At 39.5% G+C, this 12,995-nt stretch overlaps 1 protein-coding gene across 1 annotated transcript in view; it reads left to right on the top strand.

Annotated features, from left to right (window-relative positions):
• Nucleotides 1-12,995, top strand: part of LOC106092082 (protein GDAP2 homolog) — a 258,895-nt gene that overhangs the window by 162,088 nt on the left and 83,812 nt on the right. Inside the window, exons 5-7 of the mRNA XM_059370520.1 lie at nt 1,443-1,575; nt 1,656-1,765; nt 1,846-2,091. Coding sequence (XP_059226503.1) covers nt 1,443-1,575; nt 1,656-1,765; nt 1,846-2,091 — 489 coding nt within the window. The remainder of the gene's footprint in view (nt 1-1,442; nt 1,576-1,655; nt 1,766-1,845; nt 2,092-12,995) is intronic.

The raw sequence follows: 12,995 nt of genomic DNA, 5'->3' as shown, positions 1-12,995 counted from the left end.
GTCGTGCAAAATTTCATTGCAATCGGATAAGAATTGCGCCCTCTAGAGGCTCAAGAAGTCAAACCCCAAGATCGGTTTATATGGCAGCTATATCAGGTCATGGACCGATTTGAACCTTATTTGACACAGTTGTTGGATATCATAACAAAACACGTCGTGCATAAATTCATTCAAATGGGATAAGAATTGCGCCCTCTAGAGGCTCAAGAAGTCAAGACCCAAGATCGGTTTATATGGTAGCTATATCAGGTTATGAACCGATTTGAACCATACATGGCGCAGTTGTTGGATATCATAACAAAACACGTCGTGCAAAATTTCAGCCAAATCGGATAAGAATTGCGCCCTCTAGAGGCTCAAGAAGTCAAGACCCAAGATCGGTTTATATGGCAGCTATATAAGGTTATGAACAGATTTGAACCATACTTGGCACATTTGTTGAATATCATAACAAAACACCTCGTGCAAAATTTCATTCCAATCGGATAAGAATTGCGCCCTCTAGAGGCTCAAGAAGTCAAGACCCAAGATCGGTTTATATGGCAGCTATATCAAAACAGACAGACGGACGGAAGGACAGACGGACGGAAGGACAGACGGACGGAAGGACAGACGGACGGAAGGACAGACGGACAGACAGACGGACGGACGGATAGACGGACAGACAGACGGACGGACAGACGGACGGACGGACGGACGGACAGACGGACAGACGGACAGACGGACAGACGGACAGACGGACGGACGGACAGACGGACGGACGGACAGACGGACGGACATGGCTAGATCGACATAAAATGTCGACGAATATTTCGAGTAGTTACAAACAGAATAGTTAGTATACCCCCATTACATGGTGAAGGGTATAAAAATCCTTTAAAATTTCTTGCTGAAGACCACCGTAGCGCAGAGTTTAGCATACCCGCCTGCGACGCTGAACGCCTAGGTTCGAATCCTGCCAAGAACATGAGAAAAAATTTTCGGCGGTGGTTATCCCCTCCTAAGGCTGGAAGTCACCGTAGCGCAGAGTTTAGCATGCCCGCCTGCGACGCTGAATGCCTGGGTTCGAATCCTGGCGAGACCATCATGAAATTTTCAGCGGTGGTTATCTCCTCCTAATTCCGGCGACATTTGTAAGGTACTATGCCAATGACAAACTTCTCAAAAAGGTATCCCACGTCTTTGGGACTCGGCTATAAAAAGAAGACCCCTTATCATTGAGCTTAAACTTGAATCATGTGAGAAGTTTGCCTCTGATTCTTAATGGAGTTTTTCATGTGCAAATTTCCATTTGCAGAATTTCTTGCTATGCACTCCGATTATAATTTTTTTTAATTTCTGCCTTTGAAGAGATGGCACTCCTTGGTGGAGATTAGGCCCTGCGAACTTTACGTTCTTTTCTTGTCGTTTTTTAACTTAAATTCTCTCCCCTATCTTTGCAGAATGCCGCATCGGAGAAGTGCGTGTTACGAAGGGTTACAACTTACCCGCCAAATACATCCTGCATACAGTGGGGCCCTCATTTAAGGAAAAATTCAAAACTGCAGCAGAAAATACTTTACATTGTTGTTATAGGTAAGTGCATTGACCAACAAACTTTATTTTCTTCCTATAAAAAAAAATAATCTCTTTCTACATCAACTGCCCAACAACAGAAACGTTTTATGCAAAGCCAAAGAACTGAATTTACGAACAATTGCCGTTTGCAATATTAGTACCAATCAGAAATCCTTTCCAGCTGATTTAGCCGCTCACATTGCTCTAAGTATATTTGAGGATCCTCGGGATCTAATCTCTTCTTAAAAAAACATTTTTATTGATTTTTAATTTTTTTTCCTTTCACAGGAACAATTCGTCGTTTTTTGGATAAATTTACAACGGAAGTGGTGATATTTTGTGTTAGCCCCCACGAACGGGGCATTTATGAGGTGCTGGCGCCCCTTTATTTTCCTCGCGATAACTTGGAAGAGCGCAGTGCATTGTGGCAGCTGCCAAAAGATATTGGTGGCGAGTATGGTGAGCCACAGCATCCCGATCGTCAGATACGCATTATACGAAATCCACAGCACAGTGTTTTAATGCGCCACCATGGTATGTAATATTTTTTTCTTTTTTGGAAATAGAAATAAGAAGGGAAAGGTAAAAATTTACAGGAAAATTGAAATGGATTTTGCCCATATCGCACAAACTTAGTTATCGACCCTTTTTGATTGATTTTCATTAAAATTTCGCAAATTTAGATTTTCTGAGTAAATCCCTTAAAATTGGATTTTTCTTGAAAGTTCTGATGAAAGTTTGAAAATATTGACCAAAATTGGTTTTGAAGAAAATTTGGTCGATCGGAACTTCTCTGGTTTGTCGTGGAATATAATTTCATCAAATGCTATGGCTAATGGATAGTCTCAGAGCACACTATGCACTTGGTGTTTGTTAACCGATTCTGTTACCATATCCTCATGAATGCCTGGATAATCTTCTGGATACTAAAGATCTAACCTGATGTCTCTAGACGATGGTTACTTATCCACTAGGTGGTTATTTGAAAGCGATCCAGTGAATACACAGGAAGTGTCTTTGTCTCCTATTGCAGGTAGTTTACATGAGAAATACGAAGAAAGCCTGTAGCAATTCGTAGAGCAGCATTGTAGCAGGTCTTGGTGTTACGGTTTGATTTTGTATGTCTGACTGTTGGAATTACCCTGAAGCTCTTAAACAAACAAGCTATGGAGAATACCAACTTCGTCATTCCATTTGTAACACCTCAAAATATGCATCTAAGACCCCATAAAGTTAATACTCTGGATCACCATGACATCCCAAGTCGATCTAGCCCTGTCCGTCCATCCATCCGTCTGTCGAAAGCACGCTAACTCTTGAACGAGTAAAGCTAGCTGTTGGGACTTTTGCACAAACACTTCTTATTAGTGTAGGACGGTTGGGATTGCAAATGGACCATATCGGTACATGTTTTCAATATAGCTGCCATATAAACCGGCCTTGCTTCTTGACTTTTGTAGAGGACGCAATTCTTATCCGATTTCGCACGTGGTGTTTGGATATGACTTCCAACAATTGTGTTAAATATGCTCAAATCGGTTCATAACCATATATGGCCATAAAAACCGATCGACCGACCATATAAACCGATCTCCCAGTTTGACTTCTTGAGCCTCAGAAGGCGCAATTCTTATCCAACTTGGCTGAAATTTTGCATATGTCGTTTTGACATGACTTCCAACAACTGTGCTAGGCAATTGTGGGGGTTGGTATTTTTCTATGACTTCTGACAGCAATGACAAATACGGTCCATATCGGTCAACAAATTGATATACTAGCTATATTCGAACAAGTAAAAAGGCATTAAGTTCGGCCGGGCCGAACTTTGGATACCCACCACCTCGCGTAAACCCCATATTGTCATAATCCGGTGAAAATTGGATAACTTAAGCACCCAAATTCGGCACGGACATTATGTGGTCTAATATATATGTCACCATTCAATTTTGTAGAACAAAATATTGGTCTTTATGGCAGATATATCCAATCATAAACTGATCTGAACCATATTAAGGTCGGATATCGTGAGGCTCAGCACAACTCGCTGTTTCAAATTTCAAACAAAGCTTTATGGGATTCAGACCTCTTATAGGCAGATCGGTCTATATGACAGCTGTATCTAAATATAGTCCAATCAAAAACATATTTAGGTCGGATGTTGGGAGGTCTTAACCTACTCACTGTTTCAAATTTCAGCGAAATCGGGTAATGAACAAAGCTTTTATGGCCTTCAGACCCTTTATCGGGAGATCGGTCTATATGGCAGCTATGTCTAAATATAGTCCGATCTATACCATATTAAGATCGAGTATCAGGAGGCTAAAAATAACTCAATTTTTCAAATTTCAGCGAAATCGGTTGAAAAATAAAGCTTTTATGGACTTCAGACCCTTTATTGGGAGATCGGTCTATACAGCAGCTATATCTATATAAAGTCCGATCTGAACCATATTTAGATTAGATGTCGGGAGGCTTAAAATAACTCTCTGTTGCAAATTTCAGCGAAATCTGGTAATAAACGAAGCTTTTATGGCCTTCAGATCCTTTATCGGGAGGTCGGTCTATATGGCAGCTATATCTAAATAAAGTCCAATCTGAACCATATTTCGGTCAGATGTTAGGAGTCTTAAAACTACTCACTGTTTCAAATTTCAGCGAAATCGGGTAATGAACAAAGCTTTTATGGGCTTCAGACCCTTTATCGGGAGATCGGTCTATATAGCAGCTATATTATAGCAGCTATATCTAAACATAGTCTGATCTAAAGCATACTTAGGTCAGATGTCGAGAGGCTTAAACTAACCCACTGTTTTAAATTTCAGCTAAATGGGTTAAAATATAAAGTTTTTATGGGCTTCAGACCCATTATCGGGAGATCGGTCTATATGAGAGCTATATCTAAACATAGTCCGATCTGAACCATATTTAGATCAGATGTCGGGAGGCTTAAAATAACTCTCTGTTGTAAATTTCAGCGAAATCCGATAATAAATAAAGCTTTTATGGCCTTCAGACCCTTTATCGGGAGATCGGTCTATATAGCACTTAAATCTAAACATAGTCCGATCTAATTCATATTTAAGTGAGATGTCGGGAGACTTAAAATAACTCACTGTTTTAAATTTCAGGGAAATCGGTTAAAAAATAAAGCTTTTATGGGCTTTAGACCCTTTATTGGGAGATCGGTTTATATAGCAGCTAAAACTAAATATGAACCGATCTATTCCATATTTAGGTCAAATGTCGGGAGGCTTAAAATAACTCACTGTTGCAAATTTCAGTAAAATCAGGCAATAAATAAAGGTTTTATGCTTTTCAGACCCTTTATCGGAAGATCGGTCTATATGGTAGCTATGGTAGGTCAGTTGTCGGGAAGCCTTAAACTACTCACTGCTTCAAATTTAAGCGAAATCGGATGAAAAAAAATAAATAATTTTATGGGCATTAGACCCTTTATCGGAAAATCGGTCTATATAGCAGCTATATCCAAATTTGTTCCGATTTGACTCGTTCAAGAACTTAACCAGCGTGCATCAATACGGCGTATCTATGCCAAATTTCAGCTCAATATCTCAATTTTTGAAGGCTCTAGAGTGATTATAACAGACGGACGGACGGAAAGAGAGAAAGACTAACAGACTGATAGGAAGATAGACGGACAGACACACGGACATCGTTAAATCATCTTAAAATTTTACGACGATCCAAAATATATATACTTTGTAGGGTCGGAAATTGATATTTCCATGTGTTGCAAACGGAATGTCTAAATGAATATACCCCCTATTCCACGGTGATGGGTATAAAAAGTCATACAAAGAACTTGACAAATGCGATCCATGGTAGAGTGTATATAAGATTCTGACCGGTCGAACTTATCATGTTTTAGTCGCTTTTTATACCCACCACCGAAGGATGGCGATATACGGTCATTCCGTTTGCAACACATCGAAATATCCATTTCCGACGATCTAGCCATGTCCGTCCGTCTGACCGTCTGTCCGTGTGTCTGTTGAAATCACGCTACAGTCTTTGAAACCAGAGATATTGAGCTGAATCTTTGCACAGATTCTTTTTTTGTCCATAATCAGGCTAAATTCGAAAATGGGCTATATCGGACTATATCTTGATATAGCCCCCATATAAAACGATCCGACGATTTAACGTCTTAAGCCCATAAAAACCATATTTATTATCCGATTTTGCCAAAATTTGGGACAGTGAGTTGTGTTTCTGCAATTTGGCTCAGATCGGTCCAGATTTGGATATAGCTGTCATATAGACCGATCCGTCGATTTAAGGTCTTGGGTCCATGAAAGCCACATTTATTGTCCGATTTTGCAAAATTTTGAAATCCATCGATATCTTTCTACAATTCGGCCAATATCGGTTCAGATTAGGATATAGCTCAAATATAGACCGATTTCTCGATTTAAGGTCTTAGGCCCATGAAAGGCGCATTTATTGTCCGATTTCTCCGAAATTTGCGACAGTAAGTTGTATTAGGCTCTTGGACATATTTCTGCAATTTGGTTTAAATCGGTTCAGATTTGGATATAGCTGCCATATAGACCGATCTCTCGATTTAAGATTTTGGGGCCATGAAAGGCGCATTTATTGTTCGATTTCTCCGAAATTTGGGACAGTGAGTTGTATTAGGCTCTTCGACATATTTCTGCAATTTCGCTTAAATCGGTTCAGATTTGGATATAGCTCCCATATAGACCGATTTCTCGATTTAAGGTTTTGGGGCCATAAAAGGCGCATTTATTGTCCGATGTCGCTGAAATTTGCGGCAATGAGTTGTGTAAGGGCCTTCGACATGTTTTTTCAATTTGGCCTAGATTGGTTTTGATTTGAACATATCGGCCATATAGACCAATCTCTCCATTTAAAGTCTTGGCCCTTCAAAAGGCGCATTTATAATTCATTTTCCCTGAAATTTGACACATGGACTTATGTTAGCCTTTTCGACATCCGTGTCGTAAATGGTTCAGATCGGTCTATATTTGGATATAGCTACAAAAAAAGACCACTATTTGGGAATTGGGGTACCCCATATGCATATGCGATCGATATTCAGATGGTGTTTATTGGTAACCGTCGCACTTTGAACTTTCTTCAATCGAAGATCCCTTCCTTGGCTTCATGGATGTCTGCGAATCGTCCGTATGTGAATGCGGCAAAGACTAAGGCTCTTTTCTTCGAGACAAGTGATATTCCAGGTTTGAGGCTGGTATATAATGGGGATGAAATAGGATTTGTCCACAACATTCAGTGCTTAGATGATAAATTGGGCCTCTCTCTTGGCTTGCGCCAGCCTTATAGCACTGATTTAATATTACCTCGATATATTAAGCAACGATTGGTCCGGATATCGGGAGGCTTAAAACAACTCACTATTTCAAATTACGCCGAAATTGGATAATAACTGCGGTTTTTATGGGCTTAAAACCCTCAATCGGCAGATCGACAGCTATATCTAAATATGGTCCGATCCAAACCATATTTGAGTCGGATGTTGGGAGGCTTAAAACAACCCACAGTTTCAAATTTCATCGAAATCGGACAATAAATGCGCCTCTTACGGGATTAAGACCATTAACCGGCATATCGGTCTACATGGCAGCTATATGTAAATATGGTCCGATACGGCCATAATCGGTTTAAATATCGGGGCCCCAAGCACAACTTCTTGTTTCAAATTTCAACAAAATCGGACAAAAAATGCGGCTTTTACGGACTTACGGACTTTAAATCGCCAGATCGGTCTATATGACAGCTGTATCCAAATATAGAAGAAATAGGAGTCTGTGGAAAATTTCAACTCAAATCTGAATCTTTAAAGACTGAATACCACTGCCGGACACGACCATCGTTAAACCGTCTCAGAATTTTACGACGATCAGAAACATGTATACTGTGTAGGGTCGGAAATGGATATTTCGTTGTGTTGCAAACGGAACGACTAAACAAATATGACCCCTATCCTAGTTGGTGGGCATAAAAAGAAAAAGTTACGGTATTTAAAAATTTTTTTTCAATAGAGACTAAATATTGGAAATACGATTTTTGATCAAAAAATTTAAAAAAAAATATTTTTTTCAATTTTTGATTTCTAAACTTTATGACTTTTAACCGAATAATCGGATTTGGTACCTTTTAGCGGCAAAGTCGTTGAAAATTTGTCGCCAATCCAAATCATATTTGAAAATGAGAAGAGTTTACAGGATGAGGCATCCCCCAAACACATGGCCCCAACATTGGTTATCAAATTCGTTTTGAAATCTCAAATACCTTCCATTTGAGCCACATATTGGCATTGTCGAAAAATGTTTGCCCTTTGGGGGGGTGTTTTGGGAAGGGGTGATGCTTAAAATACATGGTCCTACATTTGGATATCAAATTCTTATTCTACTCCCCCATATTGCGATGGTCAGTAAAAAATTGCTGTTTGTGGGGTATTTTGGGAAACGGGTAGACCCCCAGAAAATTAGTCCCGAAAGTGGGTATCAATTCTTGCTCTACCCCCAATTGTTTTTAAATAAGACCCACATTGAATGGTCGGTAAATATGCCTGATTTAGGGGTGTTTTGGGGAGTGGGGTTGTCCACCAAACACTAAGCCCTGAAAATATATCAGCAAGGTGTTCTATTCTCATATATTTGAACCCCATATTGCCATTGGTCTCAAAATTGGATGTCAAATTCGTTTTCTAATCCCAAATACCATTCACTTAAACCCCTTATTGAAAAAGTCAGTAAATATGTCCCGTTTGGGGTAAGGGCCCCGAAAACTATGAAAATCGTGCACCACTGTCTTGAAGACCCAAATTGTCTTGGTGAGCAAATACGTCCTACTTGGAGGTTGTTATGGTGGTGGGACGTCCCCTAGAGCGTTGGTCCCGGATGTTGATGTCAGATTCATGATCTACTCCCAAATACCCTTCATTTGAGCTCCGTTTTCCATAGTCGGCAAACATGAAGGGTTTGGGGGGTGTTTTGTGGGATGAGGCGGTATATCAGATTCGTGTTCAACTCTAAAATACCTCTTATTTGTGCCTCATATTGCAATGGTCAGCAAATACTTCCTATTTGGGTGGTGTTATGGGGGTGGGGTGGCCCCATGAACACTCTTCCCGAACATTCATATCAGGTTTGTGCTTTACTTCCAAAGACCTACCATTTGAGTCCAATATTGCTATGGTCGTAAATTTGTCTTCTTTGGGGTATATTCTCGAGGATGGGTGGCCCCCCAAACACTTGGTCCTACGTCTGGATATCAGATTCATATTCTACACTCAAATACCTTTTAGTTAAGCTCCATATTGCCATGGTCAGTAAATAAGTCCTGTTGGGGGGTGTTTTGGGGAAGGGGTGGACCCCCATAAACTTTGTCCCAAAATTGGATATCAGATTCGTATGTTACTCGCAAATACCTTTCATTTAAGGTCTATATTGCCATGGTCGGTAAATATGACCGATTTAGGGATGTTTTGAGGGTTGGGGTGGTCCCCCAAACACTTGGTCCGACAATTGGATATTGGATACGTTTTCTAATCTTAAATACCTTTCATTTGAGTCCCATATTGTCGTGATTGGTATATACAGGGTGGCTGATGAATATTGCTACAATGATGAATATTGCTACATTTTTTTTTCGGTGTATGGAATACATTTTTCTTTTATTCATGTTAAATTAAATTATTAAATTAATTATTAAATTATTATTAATTAAATTAATTAATTAATTAATTAAATTAATTATTAAATTATTATTATTAAATAGAAAAAAAGTTATTACATTTTTTTTTGGTAGCGGCTTTCATCAGCCACCCTGTATATATTTGGTAGGTTTTTCGGTGGGGCATCCCCCCCCCTCCCCCCTAGGTACCCCATCCGAAATTTGAATACCAAATTTTTGTTTGTAGGGTACTATAAGAAAGCACACAAAATTTCGCTTGGATCGCACCATCCGTCTCAATCTGGCGTTTGGGGTAAGGGGGAGGGTCCGCTTCCCCTTCAGATATCAAAACATGTAGTACCCTATTATGACTACGGGATCATTATGCACCATCAGTCAAAATTTCAAGAAAATCGGTTCACCGTTTCTGAGTCTGTAAGGAATGCACAAACAAACCTGCAAACAAACACAAATAGATTTTTATATCTTCCACCATAGGATGGGGGTATATAAATTTCGTCATTCTGTTTGGAACACCTCGAAATATGCGTCGGAGACCCCATAAAGTATATACATTCTTGATCGTCATGTCATTTTAAGTCGGTCTAGCCATGTCCGTCCCTCCGTCTGTCTGTCGAAAGCACGCTAACTTTCGAAGGAGTAGAGCTATCCGCTTGAAATTTTGCACAAATACTATTTATTAGTGTAGGTCGGTTGGGATTGTAAATGGGCCAAATCGGTCCATGTTTTTATATAGCTACCATATAAACCGATCTGGGGCCATGACTTCTTGAGCCTCTAGAGGGCGTAATACTCGTCCGATTTGACTGAAATTTTGCACGTGGTGTTTTGGTATCACTTCCAATAACTGCGCTAAGTATGATTCAAATCGGTCCATGTTTTGATATAGCTGCCATATAAACCGATCTTGGGTCTTGACTTCTTGAGCCGCTAGAGGGCGTAATTCTCGTCCGATTTGGCTGAAATTTTGCATGAGGTGTTCTGTTATGACTTTCAACAACTGTGTTAAGTATGATTCAAATCGGTTCATAATCTGGTATAGCTGTCATATAAACCGATCTTGGACCTTGAACTTTTGAGCCAATAGAGCGCGCGATTCTCGTCCGATTTGGCTGAAATTTTGCATGAGGTGTTTTGTTATGACTTTCAACAACTGTGTTAAGAATAGTTCAAATCGGTCCATAACCTCACATAGCTTCCATATAAACCGATCTGGGGTCTTGACTTCTTGAGCCGCTAGAGGGCGCAATTATTATTCGATTTAGCTGAAATTGTACAACGGCTTCTCTTATGACCTTTAACATACGCGTCGAAAATGGCATGAATCGGTTTATAGCCTAATGCAGCTCCCCTATAAACCGATCTCTCTATTTTACTTCCTCAGCCCCTCAAGTGCGCAATTCTTACTAGATTTGGTTGAAATTTTACACAATGACTTCTACTATGGTCTCCAATATTCAGTTCAATTATGGTCCGAAATGAACCATAACTTGATATTGTTCCAATTACATAGCAATTCTTTTCTTTTATCCTTTGTTTGCCTAAAATGAGATACCGTGGCAAGAGCTCGATCCATGGTGGAGGGTACATAAGATTCGGCCTGGCCGAACTTAACACGCTTTTACTTGTTTATCCTATTTTGATGAAATTTGACACAGCATGTTTTGGTATCCCTCTACACCTTTGTTTCGAACATCGTCCAGATCGGACCATATTTGGATAAGCTGCCATATAGACCGATCTTCCGATATAGTGTAATGAGCCTATAAAAGAAGCATATTTCATCCTATTTCGATGAAATTTATTGCAGCGAGTTCTGGTACCTCAAAACATTTTGGTTCAATATCGTCCAGATCAGACCATATTTGGATATAGCCGCCATATAGACCGATCTACCGATATAGTGTAATGAGCCTATAAAAGTCGAATTGTTTTGGCGTTCAGAGCCACCCGCATCTCCTAGAGCCTAAAATTTTTTCATATGATCCTTTTAACACCTCAGCTCTATCCATTTTAAATTTTAAAGAGACATCTCCAGCCGTTCTTAAACGGCATAATTTTTTCCCTTTTTGTATTGTATCCCACTGTGGAATATGGAATGTTTTGTCAGATTTACGATTTACATCTGGCTACGAGTTTGATGAGGGCTGCATCCAAATCTAAACCGGTATGGCTCGATGTATTGGTACAAACGGTTTGCATCATTTGTTGGTTGTATCTTACACGGGCTCTGGCACTTAATCTACAACTCCCTCTGCGATCCAATAAAACTTTGCCCATTGCATAGTAGAGAGTAGAGTGGACTTCAAATATTAGTCAGATTCGTTTTCTACCCCCTCTACTCCGCTGGACTTTGCCTTTTTTATCTACTCTTGCTTCATAACGTACAGTAGTTAATACACTTGTATGGAATATTGGCGAAATACAGCTTACTCTATTGAACCATATTGGAGCAATATCGACAATAACTAATAACATTGAACATTTTAATTGATGAGTCAAACAATGACGCTGGCAAAATAAATATAGGCAAAATATTAGCAAAATAAATATAATAAATATATGTGACAAGGAAAAATATTGTGAAATTTCTCTGCTCATGCAATATATGATGACAGATTCAATCTGAAAATGCAATCAATTTAATTTTAGTTTAAATGTTTCCCTTGTCTTCAATGTATTGTAGATTTCATCACGTTCTATAAACAAAATAGTTTATAAATACCATCCAAATTAGGAGCCCCTCATAACCTGATACCAAAAATAATTGCATTCTCATTAAACCCTTCAACAAGTTATCTCATCTCTATAAAAACAAGTAAAAAGGTGTTAAGTTCGGCCGAGCCGAACTTTAGATACCCACCACCTCGGGTATATATGTAAACCAGCTTTTTTCATAATCCGGAGAAAAATCCATAATTTATGCCCCCATAGCAGCTATATCGAAATATGGTCCGATTTGGACCAAATTCGGCACAGACATTGAGTGGCATAACAAGTACAAGTCATTGTTTAATTTTGTAGAACAAAATATTGGTATATTTGGTAGCTATATCCAAATATAGACCGATGTGAATCATATACGAAACGGATGTCGGAAAGCCTAACACAAGTCACTGTGTCAAATTTCAGCGAAATCGGATTATGAATGCGCTTTTTATGGGCTCAAGACTTTAAATCGAGAGATCGGTCTTTATGGCAGCTATATCCAAACCTGGACCGATCTGGGCCAAATTGCAAAAAGATGTCGAGGGATTTAACGCAACGCACTGTTTCAAATTTAGGCGACAACGGACAATAAATGCTCCTTTTATGGGCCCGTAACCTTAAATCGAGAGATCGGTCTATATGGCAGCTATATCCAAATCTGAACCGATCTGGGCCAAATTGAAGACGGTTGGCGAAGGGCTTAACAAAACTCACTGTTCCAAATTTCGGCGACATTGAACAATAAATGCGCCTTTTATGGGCCCGAAACCTTAAATCGCGAGATGGATCTATATGTCAGCTACATCCAAATCTGCGTTCAGCGGACATGCTAACCTCTGCGCTACGGTGGCCTCCTAAAGGGTGATTTTTTTTAGGTTAGGATTTTCATGCATTAGTATTTGACAGATCACGTGGGATTTCAGACATGGTGTCAAAGAGAAAGATGCTCAGTATGCTTTGACATTTCATCATGAATAGACTTACTAACGAGCAACGCTTGCAAATCATTGAATTTTATTACCAAA

This window comes from Stomoxys calcitrans, chromosome 5 (genome assembly GCF_963082655.1).
Source record: "Stomoxys calcitrans chromosome 5, idStoCalc2.1, whole genome shotgun sequence".
NCBI lineage: Eukaryota > Metazoa > Arthropoda > Insecta > Diptera > Muscidae > Stomoxys > Stomoxys calcitrans.
This window is presented reverse-complemented; position numbering and strand designations above follow the sequence as displayed.